Genomic DNA, 27,968 nt, shown 5'->3' with positions numbered 1-27,968 from the left:
GATTTTTGGACCATAATTTATAGGCTTTCATTTTGCTATTTTTAGGATATTTTAAGTGCTAAAACGCTAATAGTGTTAACACGCAAATTTAAACATATTTTTTGGCCCCCTGAACGCAAAAAATGAAAATATTGTTGTTCTAAAAAAGGGCATAGGCCTACCCATGAGGGGGCCCATTCAAAATACAAAACTAATGTTCATATAAAAAACTATATTTTATGCAAAGACGACTTGAGCACGCAAATTTAAACATTTTGTCGGGCTCCCCTAAACTCAAAAAATTGAAAATTCTGTAATTTTAAAAAAGGGCATGGCCCAGGCTACCCATAAGGGGGCCCCATTCGACATACGAAACTAATATAAAAACAATATTTTATGCAAAATCGTTGAAATCAATCTTTTTATCGCCTGAATTTAGACATTTTGTCGGGCCCCCTTGAACTCACCGGGCCCCGGTGCAATGCACCGGTTGTCCCCCCCTCTTGTGGGCCCTGTCTGTCACTACAGTCAATGAAGGGCACGACAACTGGGACTGACATCTTTACTGAAGTAATTGATGCTTTTGACAAGTTCGAACTGGACTTGTCCAGCTTATGCGACATCGCAACTGATGGTGCTCGATCCATGTCCGGAACTGGCATTGAATTCATAAGTCTCTTGAAGTCTGCATTGAGGGAGAGAAAAATCGATGACGACATAGCAATTTTTCATTTTATCATTCACCAGCAAACCTGTGTGCGAAATCCTTGAAGTTCGAACATGTCTTGATCCCGGTTGTTAAGGCAGTAAATTTCATTTCAGCAAGAGGGCTCAACCATCGTCAGTTTCAAAAGTTTCTGGATGAACTCTACACGGCACATAAAGATCTACTGTACTTTTTTGAGGTGCGTTGATTAAGCAAGGGCTTCATCTTGCGACGATATTACGAACTGCGGAAAGAAGTCGTGAATTTATGAAACTTAAAGGGCACCCAATAACTGAAATGGAAGACAAAAATTGGATATGCGATCTAGCTTTCTTGGCTGATATAACTGCGCACCTGAATGATCTCAATACAAAATTGCAGCGAAAAAATAAGTACGCGAATAAAATGAATGGTCACATAAAAGGCTTTATGAACAAATTACAACTTTGGAAAGCCCACATACAGACAGGAAATCTTTTCCACTTTCCAACTTTGAAATACAATGAAATGCATCTTGAGAAGAAAACTGAATTTGCAGACCAACTTGAAAAATTATTGTATGATTTTTGGCTCGTTTCAAGGACTTCAAATCTCATGAACATTTTTTTGATATATTCTCTTCGCCATTCAACACAGACATTGACAAAGCACCAGCTGATGTCCAACTTGAACTGATTGATCTTTAAGAGAAAACATGTTTGAAAGCAAAGTATATAGAAATGAATCTTGGCGATTTTTACCGAAAACATCTTAACCAAGATGACTTTCCACATCTGAAAAACTCATGATTTCAAAAATGGCTTTTTTTGGCTTAACGTATTTGTGCCAACAATTTTTGAATAAAATGTGTGTCGTAAAATCTCGATATTGATCGGTTCTGATAGACGAACACTTGGAAAATGGACTTCGAATTGCGAGCACTCCCATTAAAGTAAATTTGGAAAAAGTTGTCGGGAAAAGAAGCCAGCTGTAATTTTCTTACTAAACTCCTTTAAAGACGATGTGACACTAAATTTGAATAGCAGTTTTCTTCAGAAATGCGTTTATGCGAGTGAACTTACTATTTTTGGAAGAAGATAACCCCTAATAATGCCATAAGAATAACATGAATAATAAAAAAAATACTTTTTTGTGCCAGCAACTACTTAATAAGTTAAATAAACGTGCGGCTCACGGTTTCACCTAGATATTTATATTTAGCCCTCCTGCAATAAAGGTTGCACACCCCTGCTCTACGCCATTGCAAAAGACTGAAAGTAAAGCACAAAGCTGATGTGTTAGCAAAAAACATGGTGGCTGGATGCCCTACCAATGACTTGTGGAAGTGTATCAAGCATACAAAACAACATACATCCCTATCACTCACGGTAGGCGGAAAAACTGGCAGTGCCAACATAGCTAACATGTGGGGAGACCAGTACAGTGCATTGTTAAATTCCTCAAATGATAACTCTGAAGCTGCAAAACATTTTGTAGCTAGTAGTATAGCAAATAAGAAGGCTTATGAAAACCATGACAAATTTAAATGTACAGTTGACATTGTAAACCTTCTATTACATAAATTACCGCCCAACCGATCAGAAGGGACTGATAAAATTTGTGCAGAACACCTCTCTTATGCCCGTCCCATAATTCATCTCTATGGTAGCTTATTATTTAACATATGTATCTCTCATGGATTTGTACCTAATGCATGCATAAGTACTATTATTGTCCCTATTGTAAAAAGTAACAAAGGTGATATTTCTGATGTTTCTAATTATAGGCCCATTGCTATGGCAACTATTATGTCCAAACTGTTTGAAAAATTTATTCTGTACCATATAGAACCGTTTTTGCAAACCACTGATAATCAATTTGGATTTAAGTTCAAGCACAGCACTGATATGTGTGTATTCTTGTTAAAACAAGCCATTTCTCGTATGTACAACATGGAAGCCCGGTATTCTCGGTATTCTTAGATGCATCCATGGCCACCTAAAGATACGGCCTGATTTGTCACATTTTGCAGAAATTTCCAAGTTTTTCTAACTTTGGGCGAACGTTTAAATAAATTTTTCTAAAAATTAGGTTTTTACGCTTTCTTTATTCTTTTCCCCAAATGACACAATAGGTTTTCTTAATTTTCACATATTTTAGACTGCTCTGGAGTTAACAAATTGCTTTGACTTCGGTTTTTTTGCATTTTATGTGAAAGATATGTGCATGCTGATGCAGTAAAACAAATAAATTTGAACTTTTTTTCTAATTAAAGCAAGACTGATAATGAGGATCACGACTAAGCTAATGTTGGTAATAAGGCTCATGGGCACATGAGGTAGGAAAATTGTAGGCTACCGTTGTGCACCCCTAGTTAAGAAAGTGACGGTTAAAGACTTGAGTAACCCAAAAAATTCTTGTTACACCATTAATCCAATTTGTTATTGCAATGTCATAATTTCAGTATCAAAATACTTTAGTATCTCTACCACATCTAAAAACACCATGTTGCTTTGAAAAAAATGGAGCATGGGAAAGGAGGGAATAGTTGTCTCTGTGTATTTACTTATTAGTTCTGTGCCTGTGTTGCCGATTAGAAGTTGTTTTGTGGTGTTGTTATTGTGAAAATCATTTTTGAAAATATACCTTTTCTATCACTTTTGGTGAAAATTCAAACCGGGCCTTATTCACAACGCATGCATCTAATAAGGCCCGCTTGAGATTTTTTTTTATTTTTTTAATATTTTACAACTCCTTTTAATTAGAAGCTGTTTCACAGATATGTTGTTTAGATAGACCCAAAGTATCCGTATTCCAAGTTTCGTTCAAACTTATGCAGTATTTAGAAAAATATTGAGGTTTGAAAATTAGCGGGCCTTATTAGCTGCAGGCGCCTTATAGCCTACAGTACATAATATACAGTATACAAATTATCTCGTGGACACATTTTATACTTTGCATCAGATTGTGACGCTATGAATGTGAAATTTATCTTTCGTTTCTTCTTGTTCAAGCTATTTCAATATATTTCATTCATTTGTCGATTCATCTGTCTTACATTTCGATTTACTGTATATGGCTAATAAACTGTCCAGCATTATCGTTATATCTTATCTTCAAACTTTAACAAAAGTGCCCTTTTTCATAATCTTGCCCCCTTAGTCAAAAATCGTTCTAGCGCCCCTGCCCAGAAGGTCCGGATTCGGACCGCGGTCCGCCAGTTGAGTAGCCCTGATCTAGAATCTGAAAGTGTTTGCGATCATATCAAAACAGAAACTGTCTTACAACGCTGCATCAACTGCTTAGAGTTAGACAATCTATTAGGTCTGCGGAGGGCAGTGCCGGTCTTTGGGGTGTGCAATCCGTGCGATCGCACAGGGCCCGCAAATTGGGGGCCCCGTAATTTACTCAGAAAATGCAGTAATTTTTGCATTCGATTTACAAGCAAGTAGGCCTACCGGCATCCTTGAAGTCAGTTGTGGCTTTAGGGTGAAGCAAGTGCTCGGATTGTCGCGTTGAGCCACCTTTACGCTCCTGAATTGGATCATTGTCATTGGGCTCGCAAAGCATATTGCGCTCAGGGCCTGAGAAAATGACTAATTGAGATGTCATGGATAATTAGGCTATAACCTACCATTGTTTTGTGCTTCTGAAATACTTTTTGACTTCTTTTGTATACGTGGTCATCTTGTTCATTGCATGCATCATTGTCATGAGACATGTCTGGCAAAACTCTTTTTCGGCTCTTTCGAGTTGTTCGTACTTTCATTCCATCAGCTGGAATTGGGTCTGGATCAGTGACGTGTGATGAGGTTCCTATACGGTGAGGCACTAATTTTTTCAAGTCACCTTTCCTACAATAAATTTTTTTAACAACAACAAAAACGATATCATACTAATCAAAAAAATTAGCAGCATGGTTTCACATTTATTAAAAATAAAATCCATGCGCCTATCTTTTTGGACTAAAACATCTGTGACTTAGTTGTAGAGACCCTTCTTATTATAACTAGATACTGAAAACGAGAGACAGGGAAAGCAGAAAAGGCGATTTTTAAAGCATAGCCACACAGCCACTTCTTTTTTTAAGTACCGTACGGTACCAATCTCTTTGAAAGTTGCGAATTATTTTCTTTTGTTCAGTCATAGTGGCTCTGGTTCAGTCGTCTGATGCAAACCTTATAAATTTGGAACAGCTAGGTCTTCCTTTATTTATGGCTTCAACTTTGGATTGAAAGTTTAGTTTTTAAAAATCTCTCAGATTTGATACTAAATTTTCCTCCATTTTAGTTAAATTTTATAAGAAATAATTCTTTACACTGCAAGAAGTCACATACCACGTACTATGCGGGCATTCCAGCTTGACAAAAAAGGTTTCATAGCTGTGACGTCACATTTGAGACATGCCTCAAATCGTAGCTAAATCGTTCATGATGATTTCTGAGCAACTTTGCGAAAAGAAAAAGGCACGCATAATGCAGTGTATGGAAGTTTTCTGATCTGAAGTGAGGCACAGCTTGGCGCTGCCTCTCCTCGCGTATTTCAACGATTTTGACCACGTAAACGCTCGATATGAATATCGCCACAGAAACAAAAAAATTAAAGCACAGTACCTCATAAACATTGGCTTGTAAAAACGCAAGAAATACACGTGAATTACACGAGTTTCCTCAGAATTTCACGTGTTTTTCACGTGTTTTTCACGACCAATGTTTATGGGGTATGGATGTAGAAACGTAAAATTTGCGAGAAAGGGGGCACGACTACAGCAATTCACACAAATTAAAGCACCTAAAAACGTGCAATATTTACTACTTTTTAACAATTAATATTTATTCTGTGATAACCATTTCTTTGATATAACTTTTGCTTTGCCAGATGTTGGCAGGTGAGGCACTGCCTCACCTGCCTCCCCTGACTGCACGTCCCTGGTCTGGATGAATGTCAGAAGGGCATGATATTTTTTGATATTGAAATAAAACTACAGGAACTCACTTGACTATCGTACCGGTAGCAGTAAACAATTTAATTGTTATCTTTTCCTTTTTACTGAGCATCAGTCTATTTTTGTTTGAACGCAATTTTCTTATGCTTGCCATTTGTCACATTAAGAACAAGGGAAGCGGCTAACTGATATGGCCTTTTGCTGTTTCCCGTCTGTTTTAGAATCTAGATTGTTATGGTGTTATTTTATTCGTATTGGTTATACTGTACCCAGTGATGGGCATTATCGGCGATAATTTATCGGCGATAATTATCGGCGATAAATTTTTATCGCTTGTCGTTATCACTTAATTATTTTTTCAGTTATCGTTTATCGTTATCGCCAAAGGCAATATTTGATTATCGCCGATAATTAATCGCCGATCAATTTTAAGTGGAAAAGTGGAAAGACCATGAAAAGTAATATTTTTACTAGTCACCTAGTTCATGAAGCTAAAATTAAAACCAGTTCTTCTTCAGTGCCTGAAGTGTGTGTGCACAGGTCGTTGTCATGGGAGGAGCACGCCCCCTGCAGCGACGGCCCTGACAACACAATAATTTTTAGAGTTGCAAATTGCAATGCAATGAAATGCATGCAACAAGTCTCTTGTTGTTTTGCTGCAATCGGCAATCGCGAGTGAATTTTACAATTAAAATGTAAACGCACAGGCGGTACAGATTCCTTTGAAACGAAGCGAAAGAGATTGGCAAGTGGTTTATGAAACTGTCGCAATACGAGGCCGCTTTTGCATCGGAAACATGGTCTTTTGCGCCACCATCACTGAAACAAGTCATTGCAGAATATGATATTGCTTCAAGCATTTGACATGCAGACCGACATCACACTTTTTGCATCTTGTAGCCTAGTAGTTTTTGCATGACAATAGGCGCATCGAGTTGCGTGGTAAAATTATGCTAAATACAGTATAACCTTTCCCATTTACCTATGCTGCATAGCCGAGTGGTGAGAGCGCTGGAACGGCAATCGAAAGGGCAGGACACTGTCTTTCGCAGGACACTTAAAGGCATGCCTGAAAGTGGACAAGAAGATTGGCTTCCTTGCCTTTCCGTCTAGGTCTACTTAATCTAAATCTTCAACCACCGGGCGTAAGCCTGGATACGACGACGATTTACCTATGCGACATAGCCAACGCTCAATCAAATATCTTTATTCCCACTAATAATACAGTGCCTACTGCCTATATTGTAATTCTTATCTCAACAACTCAGCGTTCTGCCATTGCTTTAATGATGGTGTTCACAAAGAAAACAGAAAAAATTTATCTGAAATTATCAGTAAATTACGATAATTATATGTTATTGTTCTTGAACAAACACGACTAATTTGACAAGCTTGATGGATTTCACAGTATGCACATTTTTACTACCAATAACGCTTAAGACAAGGGTTCTTAACCTTTTTTGTCTCGTTTACCCCTTGCCGAATGAAAAAATTATAATTTACCCCCACCGTTTTAGTGGCCCTTTGTGATGCCATCATGTCCAGTCAACCATGCGAAGAAATGCAAAACATCCTTTTTTGTCTGGATTTACCTTGGCAAATATCAAAAACAAGCTGTTTATTTGCCGAAAACACGATTGTTCTTGACGGGTCCTGTGAAAAATAATGTCTGCTCAAATGACTTTTGTGCTTGCTTTCCACAAACAATTTTGGAGATTCTTGGAACAGTCGTTGAAAGAGCTACTCGCATGTCGTCTTTGGAAACTATAAAGCGAGATCGATGTTTTGTTTTAATAGTCAACAACGAAGAGAACCCTCCTTCGCATAGATAAGTAGTTGGAAAAGGTATAATAACTTCAAATGCACGCTTAGTCAGCGTAGGAAACACTTCGACTAATCCACACCAAAACTTGGAAAAGTCACCATTGCACGATAAGAATTTAGAACAAAGCGTTGTTGAACGTTGAAGACAAATCGATTCATCTTTGCAAAGATCATCGTCAGCAATACTTTCTAATCTTAGCAATACTTAGGCCTACTTACTTTCAGCAATACTTACTTTCTAATCTTTAACCAATCTAATCTAGATGTTGATTGTGATGGCTTTTTTGCTTTGAACATTAAGTTTGTTTTAGTAATGTCGGTCTGGAATTGCATGCGGGAAGTGATTTTCTGATGTCTCTGGATTTATTAATATTCAATTGAACACTGAGAATATGTCCTTATAATGTTTGTAATGTATTGTATTGAGTTTAAATTTAACCGTTGTTATTGCGTTCATAAACGTAGTTGCACTGATGAGAATTTAATATTCGAAAACGCGTTCTGCAACACTGTCTTTTGCACTCTGCAATGCCTGATGCAGATTTATCTGTAGATTTCCATCACGCATTGAAGCGGTGTTCTGATAATGAAATTTTCTACGGTTCGAGAAAAAGTTTTCTCTGCCTATAAAACGTTGAATGGTAGTTTAATTAATTATTTCTGAAAATTCCTTGGGTTCATGTTAGGCCTATCTGAACTTTCTAACTTGGCTTTGAAGGGAGAAGTTATCCAAAGAGCAGTATCGGTAGCCTACTGTTAAAACTTTCACCTCCGAAGTAACAGTCAAAGTTCTTTTCTAAGGCGGCAAGGTGCTGGCATATTTCGACTTCGAAGTCAGAAATCTCGTTGCGACTTCTACTGACTTTCCAATCATCAAATGTTGGAAAATTTGCGTAAATATGAGTAGTAAAAATTTCCTTTTTACACTCTTCTACTCTACAGATCTAACTTTGTCTGAAAGCCCTGAGTTTTATCATGTACCGTACATCCATAATGGTAACAATTTTCCTTGCATTTGCATATTGAGCTGGTTCAAACTTGAAAAAATGTCTGTCAAGTAAGCCAATGCACCAATAAATTTGTTGTCACCAAAGTGCTTACTCAACGGGGATTTGCGTTCTCGAAGAAAATTCTCGATTTCACCATGTACGGTAGCCTAGTTCGAAAACTCGAGACAAAACAAGACCCCTATAGAGAGCCACCGAACTTCGGTGTGATAAAGGAGAACAGAGTGTTCTGATCGCATTTGATCACAAACCACTTTGAAAAGACGATGATTAAGAGCATGTGCCCTGATAAAATTCACACATTCAACCACATGCTTCAATACTGCTTTCAAATATTCTGGAAGGGTTTTACCTGCCAGTGGATGTCGATGAAGGGCACAGTGAGTAGAAATGATGTTCGGTGCGCGTTTTTTTTTTACCAGAGTTGTAAAACCAGACTTAGCACCGAGCATAGAAGGGGCACCTTCTGTGCTAAGTAAACCCACATGACTCCAGGATATATTATGTTGTAGAAAGAAATTGTCCATTTTTTCCAAAAATGTAGCACACATACGCTGCTGAAATGAAACTGGTAGTCTACTTGCGTGGAGATAAAAGAAAAAAACGAAAACTTGCATTTAGCATAAATTTGAATCAAAATCGAGTGCAACGCTACCAGTTTTTTAATAACTGAAAATATGAAGTTTGCTTTAATTTATGATTCAGTAAATTTACCCCTTCGGTAGGTGAAATTTACCCTCAGGGAGTAAATTTACCCCCGGTTAAGAACCCCTGGCTTAAGATTACTGATAAATTTTCAAGCATTTTGCGTTTTTTGGAATTTTTTCAATTATTGCTGACTTTGCTGTAAACAGCCCGTAGGCCTAGAAAGCAAAATACAAAGTTTGGAATTTTTTATGGTATTTTCATTTGATTTAATTATTTTGCCTACTGCACGTAAGCGGCAGTGTAACTCAATTGATAAAAGCATCCAACTGGTATCTGAAGGTATAATTATAAGCACGGCGGTTACCTCAGTGGATTGATTCTGGACCAAGAGGTTGAAGATTCGATACCTACTGCCGCTTTTGCGATTCTATTCATGCATAACTTACAAAAAGTTTTGTCCCTTTACAGTATATTATGTTCGATTTTTCGTCATGTTGATGAAAACAGTTCGTGCTGCATGGGACGGGGCAGCGCTAATCAAGAAAAAAAATTATCGTAATCGGACATAATCGGCGATAATTTATCGTTTATCGTTATCGCTTAACTTTTTTTTGATTTATCGTTTATCGTTATCGCTTTAGGCATTTTTCGTTTATCGATTATCGTTATCGCTTAACTGAAAAATGAGTTATCGCGCCCAACACTGACTGTACCGTTCTATTCTCGCACCAGACGAAATAAAAGTTTTTCCTCTCTCTTACCCTTGCAGAATACACATTTTATCTGGAACTGGACGTCAAGCAAACTGCAATGATGCGTGACAACAAAAATAAATTGTTGAGTTGTTTAGTGTTCTTTGTGCAGACCAGTTTTTATCAAACAAAGAAACTTCCAATTGCGACGAATGTTTGTTGTTTAGCTCTTTTTGTTGTTAGTCCCCAAGTAGAAAGTGAATTGAATATCGTTGACCAAGTGGAAAGAGGAAGAATGAAAAATATTTCAAGTGAAGAAGTAAAGCGACCGCTTCAATTTAAAGGTAATTGGTTCAATGTGTATAATGCACAATGTGTGCGTTTTCATGTGGTATCTTGTCTGCTACTAACAGTTTGCTTATAGCATAGCGTGACCACTTTTTTGGGTGTTCACTTTTTAAGTAAACCTTGAGTATATAGGGTCCATAATATACTAGTTTGTGACCATCGACGTAACTGCGTCCAGCCGTCCACTTAACAAATTTTAGGGGTCCCACTCGGCATAAAATCATAAAAAATCATAAAATTTTGCTTGATTTGGAAAAAATCATAAAATAGCATAAAATATAGACACAATCATAAAAAATCATAAAATTTATATAGTTGTAATGGAGAACTGAGCATGTAAAAATCAAAAAAATTAATATAGTGTAATGTGTAACAATTCCAACCATGATAACAGCATAATTATTTGTGTAACGATTGTGTTGAATGCATTGATTTAGGATAACATGTGGTTGCGTAATCAAGTCCAGTGTTGCCTGTGGAGCTGGAATGAGAAAAGGAGCGTAACTAGATACTTTCAGTGCATGTTTTAAACGTCATTAGACATAGACAAGTAGACGCTGACAAGATTTCAAGACATTGCAGTTATTGTGGGAGAATGGTGAAAGGATAATTTGACAGCAATGTTTTGGGAAAAAGCGTAGGGCTAGGCAAGGAAACTATTGAGGCCATTTGCAAGCAATGTGTTACTCAGGCGAAATTCATGGCCTTAAACCTTGAGTGGGACCTCTGACATTACTTCCTGTAGTTTTTGCCTTAGCAAAAAACTTCAAGTCAAACATTGCATCTACCCAAAGATACAAAAGGATTTAAGAAGCATTAAAGGATCCTTTGATTGAAGCTTATATTTCATTTGTATCATTTGCTTCTGGTGACTTTGAACGGTTTTTAGTCCTATTCCAATATGAAGAGCCACTGATTCACATTTTTTACTCAGCAATATGCTATCTGATCACAGCTTTGCTTAGTAAATTTATCAAAAAAAAACAACATATCATCCACAGAGTCAGAACATCTTGTGCTTGATGTCACAAACAAAGAACTTCAGAAGCCCTTGAACTTGATTGATGCTGGAACATGAGCAAAAATTTTACTCAGTGATATTGCAGTCCTTACTGAAGCCGACAAGAAAAAATGTAAATCAGACTGTCTACACTTTTTTGTGGTTGCTACAAGTTACCTTTTACATCATTTGCCATTGCATTCATCTGTTCTTAAGCAGGCACAATTTTTCCACCCAGAAAAAAGAAATGATGTTGGAACTACAACTTCTACTGTCAATCCATTGGACAGTCTCCAATTGCATTAAAAAGTGTCGTGCAAGTGCTTTTGCAATTGATGTATCTGTTTCAAGAGAAGAACTTTATGATAAGGCAAGACTGCAGCGGTTGCGGTATCAATCTAAGGATATTCTAGATGAGTTTTACAAAAAGACTGATCTTGAAAGTAACAAATACAGTAGCCTATACACCAATTCCCAATCTTCTTACTGGACTCAAGCACAAATCAAATATGGTTTAACAGTAACACCCCTACCAAAAGTGTCTTCCTACAAGAGAATTGACTATTATTAGACAAAAATTGGAGGCCTGTTTGATGATGCTGGGATAAAAAATATCCGCAACTATTTAGTCTGGCAAAATGTTTTCTAACATTAAGTCACGGTAATGCCAGTCCTGAAAGAGGTTTCTCCATTAATACACATTTGATTGATTCACATAGAAGTTCTCTTAAAGGAATCACAATTGTTTCACTGAGGATGGTGAAAGATGAACTAAATCGGCATGATGATGAGGTAAACTTTCCCATTAACCGTTTGAGTAATGTTACTAGAAAGTTGGTTTACATGAAAGTTGCCATCTGATCACGGCTTTGCTTAGTAAATTCATCAAAAAAAAAAGAACATATCATCCACAGAGTCAGAACATCTTTTGGTTGATGTCACAAACAAAGAACTTGAGAAGTCGTTGAACTTGATTGATGCTGGAACATGAGCAAAAGTTTTACTCAGTGATGTTGCGGTCCTCAGTGAAGTTGACAAGAAGAAATTTAAATCAGACTGTCTAAACCTTTTTGTGGTTGCTACAAGTTACCTTTCACATCATTTGAGTGATGTTACTAAAAATTTGGTTTATATGAGCCATGCAAGAAAGATCAAGCCACAACAAATACTGATTAACAGGTCTGTTCCAAAGGAATTGTGATAAATTGGATTTCCGCAGAACCTAGAAGTACTGGTTATTCCCAATGTCTTTGCAAGTCTGTTGTTGTGTTGATTTGATTTTTAAAGTGCAGCTTGCTCTGAACTGAGCTAAACAATTTAACCACATTTAAATAATGTAAAGTATAAGTATAACAAGCTTACAGTAGGCTATATTATGTTCTCTACTTCCACTCAAAAGCTGTACCGTAGCCTATGTTTGCTTTTACGTAATGACTTGCATTGATTGTTTTTCCGTAATCGCTTCTTATCCTTAAACTGAAAATAAATACTTTAAAAAAATTAAATGTAACAAAACATCGAGCTCTGATCTAAAATCATAAAAAAATCATAAAATTTTGATGAAAAATCATAAAAAAATCATAAAATAACCAAAAAAATTCATAAAAAATCATAAAATTTTTGCCTTTTTTGGCATAAAATCATAAAAAAAATAGGAACATCTTGAGTGGGACCCCTGAAATTTGGAAATGTTTTGTAATTGAAAATAATTTGACAGTAAAAATTTAACAGTTACAAATTTTTTTCACAGCTTGTGTAAGTTTTACTTTTTCACACCATCTACTTGACTTGTTTTGGTGTTGAAATGACATTTTTAGAAAAAACTTCATATTTTTTTTATAAAAATACTATAGACTACGCCCTACCTACGGTACATAAAAAATGGCATCCTGACATTCAAGTGGCATGAAAATGTAATACATCAACAAGAAGTGCTTTAATTAGGTTTTGTGTGTTCTTGCTTATTTACCGTACAGATGTTTTTTATGAATTGTTTTATTGGGCGGATCACGCAGAATTCTACCATAATGACGGCGTTTGGACGCAATTTAGCATTAAAACAGCAATGAGAGACGGAAAATGCGGTATTGTAATTTAATACACACAACAATACCACCAAGTGTTACACGCATATGAAAATATCTTTCTAATAAAAAGAAAGTGGAGCTGGTATACAAGTCTCCGCCCTGGTCATAAATGCTATGCCGTCAATATTATGTCAAAGATTATGGATGCAACCTAGTTCGTACCCTGAAAAGATCAAGAGAAAAATTTTAAAAAAGCGGAAGTCGCTGATTGCAGTTTCCGCTAACCATAACCCTAACGCTAATCCTCGCTGGTTGCAGTTTCCGCAAACATTTTTCTTCACTTTTTGCTAACCCTGACCATAGACTAATCTATGCTCTAGCCCTCGCTGATCGCAGTTTCCGCAAACATATTTCCGTAGTTTCCGCTAACCCTTACCCTAATCTTAGAGTAATCTATGCTCTAACCCTAACCCTCGCTAATCGCAGATTACGCAAACATTTTTCTGCAGTTTCCGCTAACCTTTACCCTAACTCTAACCATAGAGTAATCTATGCTCTAACCCATGGCGATCTGTATACACAGGCCTTGACAATGTACAAACTGGAGGGCTGACTGAAGGCCGATGTATTTTCAATTTTGAAGTTTAAGCTAAATTCACTTTATATATATATTCCTTTTAAAACAATGAAAACTATTAATACTACAAAAAGTGCTCAATGCCAAGCAAAAAGGCAAAGCAGAGCGAATTAAATCAAATGTAGTTATTACTATCTGAAGCCTTTACAAATTGTTTCACCTAACGGATCATCAGAAGGTCTTATTCAAATAGAATTCTATTTGAATAAGACCTTCTGATGATCCGTTAGGTGAAACAATTTGTAAAGGCTTCAGATAGTAATAACTACATTTGATTTGTATTCCTTTTAAATGATAATTTAAACAATTAAAATTGCCAAAGTGTGATCACTGAATCCCAAATCACTGCAAAACTCCTAAAATTATGTTGACAAAATGACAATATTTTCCGAAATACTGGTGTTGCCAGACGCTTTTTGGATTTCCAGTACAAGTGCCAAAATCTATTCCGTTATTTGAATGGTAAAAACAGCACAAAAGTAACTCAAACTCTCACAAAATATAGACAAAGACTCTATTTATCAACTAATACTCAAACTAGAGATGTACCGATACCAATATTTTGGCCGATACCGATATCACTTTTTTAGGCTGATACCGATACTGATACCGATATTTTGGCCGATATTTTGGTGTTACAAAAAAAAGCAATTTTGGTACTTGCAAGGAATTATATCAAATGCTAAGTTTTACCTTATTTGCATAAAACTATTAAAAAAAGCTTTCAATTGGGATAATTTATTAAAGATTCAAGAATCCAATCTCAACCGCATATTTTTTGTGTCATAATAGTAGCTTTTAGTAATGAAAGGCCACCATAATTGAGGATTGGGGTGTAAAGGAAGAAACATTACATCATAATTGGAGTTTCTAAAAAATTAATAAAGTGTTTGCTCAAACTCTTCAAATGTGCTATCATAATTGATAATAAGATGTAAAATGTAAACCAAGTGATTTGTGTAGTCGTACAAAAACTATTCGACAAGTAATGTGCAACCTAAGTCCTAAGGGCACTTGTCGTTTGGTTAAAAAGCTTTTGCCAGGCCAAGACAACCCAGGTAGCAAAAATGCACAATTCTGCATCGCTCCCACCCTGCCAAACGCTCAAAAAACTCGTGCAACTCGGCTCCACCAGTCGGCGATTCAACTTCCGTCCTTAGCCGCAACAAACTCACCAAGCCCAAACAATGTCACGGCAGAATAAGTAGGCCCAAAATGAAAGCAATGGGACCACGAATCCTCACTACACCAATCAAAATGGTCTCGTTGCGCCCAAGATGACAACCTCATTGCGAAGAAAGGAGGGTCTCCCCGGCCACCAGCACAAGGCTGAGCACTCACCAGCACAGCGGGCTGCCGCGACCCGCCAACCACAACGGTGCAGCTTCCACACTAGCCATTTCAATTCTTGTCAATGTCAATTCTTGCTACAAAATGGCTGCCGAGAAACATAATAGTTGATTGAATGGTCTAAATGGCTAGCGTGGAAGCTACACAGTTATGGCCAGCGAATCGCAACAGCCCGTCGCACCAGTGAGCGCCCAGCCCCGTGCCGACAGCCGGGAAGGACACTTCCCCCCACAATGAGGCCGCCATCCCAGGCGAAACAAGACCACTTATTGATTAGTTCAGTGAGGATTCGCAGTCCCACCGCCCCCACCCCGAGCCCACCCACCCGCCACGACATTGTTCAAGCCTGGTGAGTCCACCACAACGAAAGGCGGAAACCAAATCACAAACTGACAGAACCAGCCCACCAAAAATAACCAAGCCAAATGATAAATATTGGAGAAATTGAGTCTCCTTCACAACTTAAGAAACGAACAGCGCAAAACTGCTGAAACAAAAAGTTTTGTTTGAGTGAAAGAATCACTGTAAGCAACCAATGTTAAAAGGTGCGTGCAAGAAGTCATGGGAGAGTGACTTATCAAAAATTTGAACAGGTTGTTGTTTTTCTACTTCAATGTAACATTAGCTACTACTTTAAAAAATCTATATCTTTGCTTCTGCAGAAAATCCGCAGCAAACGCCTTTTATTTTACATGTTTAGTATCGGCCAAATTTTGCCGATGCCGATACCGATACTCAAAAAATGGCCGATATCACTGATGTAAAACGCACAGCTACAAACTGGCGTAAATTTTGCTGTACACAAAAAGGTCCGAAGTCATTTTGCGGTAGCTGTAAGCCACACATTTGTTGATCCAAACTAATCAATCATTACATGATTTATTTATTTTGTTTGCTACATTTTCTTTTTTTTATTTTCCCTTTACGTTGTGTCGCTTCTACCTTGTGTCGCTTCTACCTTTTTCTACACCTTTGCTATGTTGACGTGTATTGTTTTTGATATCATGATCAGAAATAAAAACAACTCTACTGACATGACGAATTCAAGCACGTTTTAATGTTCGCGTTTTGTCACTTCTACCTTTGCTATGTTGACGTGCATTGTTTTTGATATGATGGTCAACTTCAATAATTTCACAATTTGTATGGTGTCAGTCTCATGGGGGTTGATTACCAACAAGTATAGATTAATGATATCTATGCAAAATGGTAGTTCTGTGACTATTGGTTTCTGAGATAGCGGACATCAAAAATATCTCTAAAACTAATTTGTAATTAACAATTTTGATGGTAGATATGAAGTTGTGAAGACACAAACATGGAGCAAAATTTACATGTGAAAGCATTTTGAGGGACCTTGGTGACTTTGAAGAGCTGTAATTTCTAAACGTCTTGAGATAATGAGCTGAAATTTTTTTTGTCTTCATTATACATCAATAATCAATATGAATATGAAACTTTAGTGTGAATTTCAATAAAATCTAAGAGGGTCGAGCTTGCACAGTGCACACCCTGCTGAGTTGACATGGAATGACCCACGTGTTAAAGTGTGTGAACAGCAAAGCAAATGTAAAGTAGTTTCACCCTATATGTATGGTCGATTCCTGCCTATGACATCATGATATTTTTTACAAGGTGTAGACTTCTGCACCAGCTCCAACAAAGTATATATATAACTGTTTAAGTTAACAAATATGATTTTTAGAGGTCCTTGAAAAAAAGTTGCAAATTCGTACACAGACTACTGTATTGTCTACTTGTATTTAAAGACAAGATAAAAACAACTAGTTGAGCTGACTTTTAAAATTAAATCACACCCGGAGCTGTTTTTAACAAGTAAACTAAACTTTGCTGAAAAGAATAAACACTCAAAAAAAGATCACGCTATGCCACTGGTTCTAACTTGTGTTGTATGATTGTTAGCAATTATATGTATCACATAGTTTTTGTTTTTAAATTCCATAACATTTAAGTAAATGTCAGCCTACTGCCTAGCCATTTATGCACTATTCTCTAAAAAGTGTATTTTATTTGGTGCATGGGGTATTTAATAAACAGATTGCACATTACAAATGTGTATATAGCCCAGAATGTGTAGGCTATTCTGCAAAACGGCTACACGGCTAAAAATGTTTGGAAACTATTGCCATAGCTTATGCATACAGATGGTCGTTACAAGTACAACAATCCAATCCATCAATGCATTACAAACATCAACAATCCAATCATTCATTTCTCTATTGTAAGCTAATTCCTTTCAATATACAATGCATATTAGGGTGTTACATTTTTTCAAACCAACTACAATATAGTGTTTGTTTGGTGGGAAATGCACTATGCCAAAATATTTTTCATTTAAAATAATATTTTGAGGTTCCACGCTTGCATTAACGATTCACCCAATATTGGCGATTTTATCATATGAACAACCCAGTAACAGTATGACTAATGTTATTGAATCTGTCCTGGTAACAAACATAGACATGGGCTAATACATGCAAGGACGTCGGCAGAATTTTTTTAGGGGGGGGGGGCGTTTTTGTAACTTTCTTTTGTAATTTTGACATTTTTTAGGGAGGCGCCACTTGAGTAAGCTACATAAGTAGAATTACTTTCGTTACTTTACACCTCTGGTCATGGCTAAGTGGAAAATTTGGGGCATTTCTTATTGAAATAATGTGTTTCACAATCATATTGATTATTCAAATTCCAGGGGAGGCCAAGGCCCCCCCTTGCCCTCTCCTGCCAACGCCCTTGAATACATGCACTGTTTTACTAAATAATATCAAACTCTCGTAGTCCACAACTCACTAGTGTATCTGTATATTTTAAATACAGTATACGAAATATTACAAAAAATCAAGTGTCTTACAGATATTTGAGACTGGTGGTCATGGTCATGCAAGTAACATATCCTCTGATCGCTGTATCAATCTTTTTTCGTCACTCATGTCATCATTGCTATCCTTGATTTTCTTTTCCTCCAAGCATTTCTTAACATTCCCAATCAGTCTTTCAACCTTTTCCTCAGTGCCAACTTATTCTGATAAACTGTAACATGGAATCGTTTTGCTTCTGGATGTTCAAATATTTCAGCAGCTGAGTTCAATAGTGATGATGATAAACGGTTTGAAGCCAGTTTTTTATCCGCCATAATACAGTTATCTGTGCTAACAACACTTAACCTTTCTGTACGCTTAGATGGCCCAGCCTCATCTTCTTCAACTTGGATTTCTGCACTTTCCATTTCATAATTATCATCACTATTTGACTCGGTTTCATCAATTGCTGAACTGGTTGCCTGTATTGATTGTTCATAAAGAATTCTACATGGTTCTGGTCTATTGTTTCTACAGCTGTATTTGCTAATTCTTTTCATATTAGCTTCAGTTTACTGAATATCTAAACCACCAATCACTTGTATTCTCCTATTTCTCTGATCAATGAAAAACCCTGCTTCTAGCACTGGAATGCGCCTTTCAAAATCACATTTGCATACTGTTTTCTTGTGCCATTGCTGCTCAACTGTTATTTTGCACTTACAGGAACTCACATCAAATAACTTCTCAAGTTTACTCTGAAATGCAGCTACTTTTATTAAATATGCTGGGGAGTTTAGACGAGATAATGGCTGAGCTTGAAGTTTTTTCACCTGATCAAAAAGTTCTTTCGTCATTTGAGTTACACGATCAATGTTAACATGTGGCAGACCAGTTTTTTTCCACAACTGAATGATATTTTGTATTAACAATGTCTTGACTTCAACAAATGTAGGAATTTTTTCAGTATTTTGATCAAGCATTATTTTATTTCTTAACCAAAAGAAAGCTCTTGCTACATCACCATTAGTAGGAAGTTGAAGCTGCGGTAACTCAGTTGGATAACCAACGCAATCCAAGATTTTAGTCCGATTTCTAGTGACGCGTGAAGATATCGTTTCATATTTTAGGTTGCCAGATAAGTACACAACAACTTGATTTCATAAACTAATGTTTTTAGAGCCTATTTGCGGAAAAAAAAGTTAATACACATGAATAAATCCAAGAAATAGCAGGCATAAAAATCCTGCATTTTTTTGAATTTTTTAGATTTTATCTAATATTAACCATAGAGCGTGGAACCTCAAAATATAAATATTTTTAATTTATTTTTTGTGCTAACTAGTTTTTGTGCAAAAACCCATCAAATAAATGATATATATATTGAAAGGTTTTGCCCTAAGTTGTAAAAATTGTAACACCTTAATACATATGCTGCTGTGATTTTACAATTCTTCGAAAAAGGTTTTCTCCAAATAGTAGCAGGCCCGCATAGCAAGGTGCCTCCACTCTCCAGTAAAGTGCTCAATCGGCGAAAATATTTGGACATTTTGACCAGATTTACTTTAAATTTTTAGAATACTCAGTTTTGCTAAAAATGTGGTCGATGATCGAAAAACAAAACCTAGGTGCATCGACACTCAATATCAATTGATAGTATATTTGTGTTTTTTTATTGCAGAATACCTTATTTGAAAACATTGAGAGTGATGTGGCCTGAAGGAATTAAGAAACGCACATGCAAATACTTGCTTGAACATTATTTAGGAAATTTTCTGCAAGAAAAACTACGCCTTGATCAGCTCAATGTTGATTTATACAATGGGAGAGGCTTTGTTGAAAATGTAAATCTGGATATTTATGCTATAAATGAAATTTTGCAGAGTGTGAATGCTCCAATTGAAGTTCTAAAAGGCTCTGTGGGCTCAATATCTGTTTCTATCCCTTGGACAAAGATAATGAGTGAAAGTTGCGTTGTAGAAGTAAAAGGACTTCGTATGGTTGCTCAAGCAATGTACAGACCTGATATCGATTTAACAGATATAACAGGCTCCTTTTACTCATCTTTGAAAAGCATGACAACTTCTATGCAACTGGCCCAAGATGGCCTGCAAGGCCAAGAGAAAAAAGAATCAAATGGACAATATGAAGGGTTAAACACGTGGACCAACATAATCGAAAGTGTACTTCGTCGAATCAAGGTGAAGTTTTGTGATATAACTGTTCGTTTTGAGCATGCTGATCAATCTTCAACATCAGGAGTTGGCTTAGAACTGTCAGTTTCCCAATTTGAATATTTTGATGAAGATTCAGACACGTCCACTGCTGCAGCAGCTCGCTTTCAAGACAAAGATGTGCCAATATTTGAGGACATGGCATTTACTTGCAAGCAATTTCGGGTTTCTGGTGTCCACTTATCACTTTATGAATTTCATGACTCAAACAATGCTGGGGGGATTTTGGATACCAAACCAATATTTGAAAAACCTGTGTTGATTGCTGCATGTTTTGGTGAACAGCAGATCAAGCTACGCGTTAAAGAAAAGGAGCAAGTTTCTGGCCCAAAAGTGGATGCTGAGTTTTATCTTGGGTCTTGTTGCACATTTTTCACCCCAAAACAAGTCCACCTTCTTTTAGAGTTTATTGAAGGTTTTACAAACCCATCAAAAGCGGAGTCAAACTATGCACCAGATTCTTTTTCCAGCAGTGCTTCTCCATCTGTCGCTATCAACAAGCCAATGACATTTGATGACTATCAACACATTGAAGGACAACTCTCCGACCATGGTTTTCAAACATCTCATTACTGCGACTGCGATGATGAAAGCGAGCACAACATTTCTCTTGGTAGTGTTGGTAAATCCAAATCTGTGCAATTCTATTCTATGTCAAAATATCCAACTGCCACTAATAATCCCAGTTATGCCATGCCAATCAGAGGTGGTATAAAGCACATGGAGGAATTAGAGAGTTTGTCGCCACAATCCCTTGCATCAACTCAGCTTACTTATGAAAGAGATAACTTAAAGGGCAAACAATACCATCAAAAACAAAATTCAAACTGTGTAGATGATGTGCCAGAAGAAGCATTTCGATTTCAAATTAATATGCGTGCCTTGTCCTTGACTATTCTTCACATTGACCCAATGGACTTAATGCAATTTAGTGAAGAAAACTGCGAACTTAATGCCACTAAGACTACTGGAGCTGTTGGAAAAAGCAGCCCAGTTGATGGAAATGCTGTGGGATTAAAATATGAAACATTTGTAAACAAATACTTTAAAAGGGTGAAAACAGTATTCGAAAACCATGCTCTTGGTGATTTGTTTAAAAAGCATTCATATTTCACCAACTCTGTCTTAAAGTATGATCATTTGAGAATTTTGGCTGGTCCTCTGCATATTGAATGTGAAAGACAGGCTGTTAACCCACCGTCTATGCCTTCAAACACAAACATAGTTGCATCTGTGGGAGACTTGGATTTTGTAGAATGTCTTTTTAATGACAATAGTTCACAGTGCGAGCCCAGTTCACAGTTTACTTACGTGGATCTTCTTGTTTTTCCCATTTCAACAGAAAACAGACCACAAGCAATGCATGCAAGCACTTACAAGGAACATGTCGTCAAGTTAGAAATTGAACTCAATGACACTTGTGAGCTCACGCAAACATCAATCAATCTCCATATTGCCAGTTGCAGGTCTGAAGTTGACATTAGTATTGTGGATAGACTCAATGCACTCTTCTACTCTGCTAACCTGAACTCACAAGCTCAGCCGGTTTCTTACCACAGCTCTGAGCATCCTTCTATCAACAATCAAATGCTAAATAAACAGGCATATTTTCAAAAGGCTTTGGATGATGAACGTGAAGGAAAACTGAAAAAGCTGGATTTTCAAATCTCATCTCCTCAAATGCACATCGAGTTTCGATTTCCAATTCCTGATCTTCGTCCTGACATCCAAAAACTGCCCTGGTTTAGAAGATCATTGAGAAGAGAAGTTTTGCATCTAACAGTAAAGGATTTAAAGGGCACTACCAACATTTCCTCCACAGATGATTTAGACAAAATGTCTGATGAGCGAAAAGTTGTGAAGGTTTGTTTCAGAGATTTGTCCGCAAGCTATTCGGATGAAGTTGACAAACCTGCAAAGTTATTTTTGCAAACTCATCAAAGAGAATGTGATGACCAGGATTCCTCTGAAAGTGATTATGACTGGCCGTTTGTTGAAATTCAATTTCAGGACAACAAATATTCAAATCAACTATGTGGCAATGAGGAAAACTATATGCAAAATGATGAAAAGTTTTCTGATAGTTCCCCCCACCAGTTTTCTCTTTCCAAAGAGCACGACACATTTCTTAGCAATGATTTTCCAATGTTTTCTTCTTGGTATGAACAACCAAGAAATCGTGTTCCTTCTCCATTTTCACAACGCAAAGTTCGCTATAATAATGAAGAAATGATACTTCCAGGAGATGAACAAGAGATTCAAGAGTTTATTGATCATGCCAGTTCAACTGCCAAAATCAACATTGCATTAAGTTTTCCGGTTGTACAAGTCAATGTTCCTTCAAAATGTTTTGTTGAAAGCATCTACAACAGAATCAACAATGACCTGTTATTATGGGAACCAATTGCACCCCAGCCTGCTCAACCGTCTACTGATGAAAACAATGCTACCTACATTCCCTCCAAGCTAGATTTTGCGAGCCAATTTTTTTCTGTCCAACAAGGCTTTCAAGATTTGAATAAGAACGGTGCAAAGAAGTCAGACATGCACGTTAGTTTTTTGACTGATGACATTGATGATTCGATTAGTTCAAAAGCATCAAACGAAAACAAAAAATCCACAAACCAAAGCTTTTTGTCACTTTCACTCTCGATATCTCATGGATCGATATCCATGTGTTCAACTGTTCCGTCCAGTGAAGAAGCCCCACAAACTGGTCTAATTTACATTGTGCTCGAAAATGGGTCTCTTTTCACTGTTTCTCACTATCACAGTAATCCCAATGTTGATTATGTCTGCATACAAGTGGACTCGTGTAACATTTGTCACAAGATAGGTTTGTTATCTGTCCCTGTAATGCAAGAAACCTGGGGTTTGCCCATTGTTCCCCCTTCTCTCAACTCCATCATACACCCCAATGATGAAGGGGTGGATCAAGCATTCGGTCATCGCAAAATGCCAACCGGTCAGAATGTAAACAATCAAAAAAGAGTAACTGTGGTTATAAAAGTAGAGTTAGAAGAGAAACGAAGTATGAAGCAATGTGTTGTCGCATCCCAGATTCAAGGACTTACCATGAGACACCAGTTTTTACCATCTGGTCATCACTGGTTGGAACAGCTGTTGGACATATTCGACATTGAAGACACCCCAGTTTTGGGGTATGAGCCACCCTCATTTTTAACTGAAGTCCACTTTCATCTAAAAGAGTGTGCTATAGATTACAAACCATTACATCTCAATTCTCATGCTGTTGCTACTTTGCACTCGTTTTCTTTGTCGTCCAATGTTGTTGCAAACTCTCCATTGTCAATTCTCCAAATTCTCATGGACAATGTTTTTCTTTACATTTCTGACAACAGCACTTCAACCTCGATTGACTTGCAGCGCAATTTTGTGAATGTGGTTGACGTCAGCTTACTGGAGTTGTGTTTGAAACTGAGCAGCCAATTGCAGCCCAATCATAACGTAGATTTGAAGCATCCAATGATCGAGCTTATTGTGTCAAATTGCCAATTTGAAATGAGGACATGTGCTGATTCTTGTGCAACTTTTGCTGCTCTTCTGCGGTATATTGCAGCCGATGGTGATATTGTATTGTCAGAAGATTATCAGCCGCAATCAAGAACAAGCTCAAGCAGTGCATCATCACAAATCTTAGAATTGACATCAGCAGAAAAGGAGTTAAATGTCCAGCTGGAAAAGCAACGTCAGCTGGACATGGAAAGAGAGTTGTCAAGTCTCATGGAAGACGCAATGAAAGATGTGCACGTTGACGATGAGATTAAGAATGTAACTGTGTCAGCAGTTTCCGTCAATGGAAAAGCTTCTAGCGACTGTCCTGACGACATTCATCAAACAGAAGATGCCACGTTTTTATTACCTGACAGCGACGATGACTTTTGCATCATTGCAGACCCTAATCTTCAAAGCTACAAAGATTTTGAACCTGAAGTCGAATACTTAGTCAAAGAACAAGGAACTAAAGTTAATGTTGTTGAAAATCATTTTGCACTCGTTTTCGGAAAAGCTGATGTTTTAAGACCACCTGAACATTTTCCAATGCCCTCTATGCGTTATGTTGTCAGGGACCTTTCTTGTTCGTGGTACATGTATGGAGGAAATGATTTTACAACAAAAAAGAGCAATTCAAAGCACAATGCAATGAAAAGAAATTTCAGCAAAGAAAAAGGCCTGTATGATTCGCCCAAACAAAGGCATTCAGATTACTTAAAAAGTCCACATCACTCCAACAGAAAAGTGGGGGGTTTCAACAGAAACTGTAAAGTTTTGATGGAATTTCATTTGGTGAAGGTACGTTTTCAGCATGACTCGTACAAATCAGAAGACGAGTACGTGTCTCGAACTGTCTTTACTATCACTGACTTTGAGATACGAGACCGTTTGGATTCATCTCAGATCAACAAATTTCTTTATCATTATCACAATGAAGCCAGTCCTAAACAATCTCATGCAAACATGCTTTTGGTGAAGGCGTTGCTTATCAAACCAGCACCAGACAAAGCTCCAGAATGTCGTCTTAAAGTATCTTTGCAGCCTTTGCGACTTAATGTGGATCAAGATTCTCTTATATTTGTGACTGACTTTTTCACAATGTTGTCTAACTCTTTAACCGACGACACTCTTGCAAGCGATAATCGTTCATCTACATTGGACACAGCTTCTATGGCCGATCCTCAATTGCAATTTGAGCCTGTACTAAAAATGAGCGAATCTAAATCAAGCTCTGCATCACTTAACCTAGTGAAAAGTGAAGACACTTCTCAGATGCCACTTCAGCCTTTGTTTTTTCGTGAGTTTGTGTTCTCCCCTGACGTACCCATAGTACTGGATTATCATGGAAAACACATTGACATTGAACAAGGAAAACTTGCAGGGTTACTAATGGGACTTGGGCAGCTAAACTGTTCTCAGTTGAAGCTACGAAGGATTGTTTATCGTCACGGACTTCTTGGTGTTGATCGTGTTGTCAATTTTGCACTTAATACATGGGCAGCAGATATTCGTAATAATCAGTTGTCTTCCCTTCTGGGAGGTGTGGGTCCCATGCATTCGGTTATGCAATTTTTTCAAGGTGTTAGAGACCTAGTGTGGCTCCCAGTTGAGCAGTATCGTCGTGATGGACGAATTGTAAAAGGCTTGCAGCGAGGCACATTCTCTTTTGGAACTTCTACATCAATGGCTGTTTTGGAAATCACTAATCGCTTTGTTTGGCTTGTCCAAACTACTGCTGAAACCGCATGCGACATCGTATCACCGGTTGAATTTCAACGCACCAAGGAGAGACAGATGAACTCTTGGCATGGTCTTGAAAAGCATGCAAGATTGAAAAGACAACCAGCAGATTTGCGGGAAGGACTCATTAATGCAGTAAATGTTGTACAACACGGTGTAACAAACACTGCATCTTCACTGGCCGATGTGGCTGTGAAAGAACACGAGCGCCGTGGTGTGGCAGGGGCTGCCGGCGGGGTAATTCGACATGTGCCTTTAGCAATTGTAACCCCGATGGTACTTGGTGCGGAAGCTGCATCGAATATCATCAGTGGAATGAGAAATACAATTTTACCCGATGCTAGACGAGAGCATGATGACAAATGGCGCAATTCTGCGCACAGCTCTTGAATCTTGCAACACACTTATCAAGGTTAAACCACGGAAGTAGGTGATCAGTACTGTGAATTTTGTGTTTGTTCTGACATATACGCCGTTGTTTTAGCCATTATCGAGTACTTTACTGCGATCTTTTAAAATACATGTGGAGCGAAACTGGACTATCTTTCACTTGTTTATGTTGATCATGTTTTGGAAATTATTTTTCAAGTGTTTTTGTGTTTATGCATTTTTTCACCATTGACAGTTTTATATGGACAATGGTCTCGTTGAAATAACAATGGGTTACTTGTTGTTGGGTGCGTTTAATTTGCACCTGAGCATTGTTCGTCTTTCAACATCATAGTAGACTACTGTTTTTTATGCAAAAACTTTAAAAAATATTTAACGGAAATATTGTACGATTGCTTTGAATCAAAAACTTTATTACAAGATAACTGCCCTACCACGACTTGTCAACAGTAACTATTCTGTCAATGAATTTTCTAACGATTGCAGTTTGTGTATACTTTTGATCGAAAAAGTAACACGAGTAGTTGCTTGCATTTTGTTCATTAATCCAACAAAAAGATGGCTGGCATCATTTTTGCTACATTTGTGTGAAGAACTGTTCATGAGTCACGTTTTCCCTTGACCTGTATGACTGTTCTGGCCCCTTCAGGACGTCCTATGGCATTTGAACGTCCCCTGATTGTGTTATCAGTTTTATAGTGTAGCTACAGTTACCAAGCATCATAGCATATTCAGTTATTTACACTCTGCTTGAATGACCTTACTAAATCGTTTTTAAAGTTTGAAATTAGCAGTATTGAAATGAGATAATATACAGTATGTTGTGAATTATTGGCAGCCTTGTAAAAAGCAATAAGTTGAAGGGATTTGTTTTGTGAAGTTATTTTGCTCCGTATTTCTTTGGACTTGCAATCGCTTATTTGAAGAATAAGGATTACTGTTGTTTTTGCCATGTACTCATATTTTTAACACTGCTGTTGTTTCGTGTCGAAAACATAAGTATTTACTTTTCACAATGGTATCTTTAGAAATGGTTGCTAATAAGCATAGCCGGCTACCGATGTCCCTTGCAATAAGGTGTTTGACGAAGTAAGCTTTGTTAAATTTTCTTATGTTTATCGTCAACCATATTACTCCACTTAAATGAATGAATATCTGGAATTTCAACATGTAATGTCATGTGTTATGTTAAATTGTAGGCTACATACAATGACTTTGTCTGATTGTTCAGTTTGTTAAATCCGAGAAATAATGTATCTGTTAAAAGACTTGTTATATTGACATACCCATGTGGTGCTGGTGTTTCCTTTATCTGTTTTTTTTAATGCTTGGGTAGTTTTGATGTAAAAAATACGAGGTTTGTGCCCAACTCTAATGTAAATTTTCTAAATGCCGTATGCTATACTTTTCCATTTTAAACAAAATTTACTGTGGTCTTTGAAGGCCACTTTCATGAAGAAAAAATGTTATTTTACCATTGAAACTATTCGGCTGTATGGATATAAATATACCTGCTTAGTTAGCTACGCAACTGCAGTCGATGTAAACAGAATGAACGAGTTCAAATCGATACTGCTGGCTTTTCCACATGAAAGGCGTGAGGTACAGCGAGCTACAGTGTTATACTGTGATACGTTTTTGTGGTGTAATGTAATTGTTTCAGTTTGTACAATGTTTTTGTGTCGTGCGTGACGTCACGCTGGAAATGAGCTGAAATTACACAGAATCACCACCACTTACTGCAATGTACGTTTTGTTACTTTCGTTCGATAGAATAAAAGAAAGTCGTTGTAAACTACTTTTGCTAGCAGATTTTTACGACTAACTTATTCGGAAAGATGTGTATGATTTTGAAGTTTTCAAACACCGGTATCGAATTATAAACGAATAGGCAACTTGTAAAATCGATAGTTTTTCTGTTACGATACAGACTTTGAAATATTCAAATCAGACGAAGTCAACACGTCTTTAAATTACCTCATATCATTTTTCGTAAAAATATTTTGTGCACTGCTGTGTAGACAGGTCTATATTAAGCTTACATAGTCTGGCTACATGCCTCGATCTCTGTTAATTGGAAAGCAATTAGACTAGTTAAATTACTTAACGAAAAATTTGAAGTTGTTG

At 37.2% G+C, this 27,968-nt stretch overlaps 1 protein-coding gene across 1 annotated transcript in view; it reads left to right on the top strand.

Moving 5' to 3' along the window:
• LOC145776150 (autophagy-related protein 2 homolog B-like) overlaps nucleotides 1–27,631 on the top strand; it is a 38,127-nt gene extending 10,496 nt beyond the window's left edge. The window contains exon 4 of the mRNA XM_082587550.1: nucleotides 19,643–27,631. Within this exon, the coding sequence (XP_082443676.1) occupies nucleotides 19,643–25,841 (6,199 nt within the window). The 3' untranslated portion in view covers nucleotides 25,842–27,631. The remainder of the gene's footprint in view (nucleotides 1–19,642) is intronic.
• Nucleotides 27,632–27,968: the final 337 nt, after the last annotated feature.

Source organism: Aplidium turbinatum, chromosome 8, assembly GCF_918807975.1.
Source record: "Aplidium turbinatum chromosome 8, kaAplTurb1.1, whole genome shotgun sequence".
Classification (NCBI taxonomy): Eukaryota; Metazoa; Chordata; class Ascidiacea; order Aplousobranchia; family Polyclinidae; genus Aplidium; species Aplidium turbinatum.
Note: the sequence above shows the minus strand (reverse complement) of the source record. Positions and strands in the feature narration are given on the sequence as shown.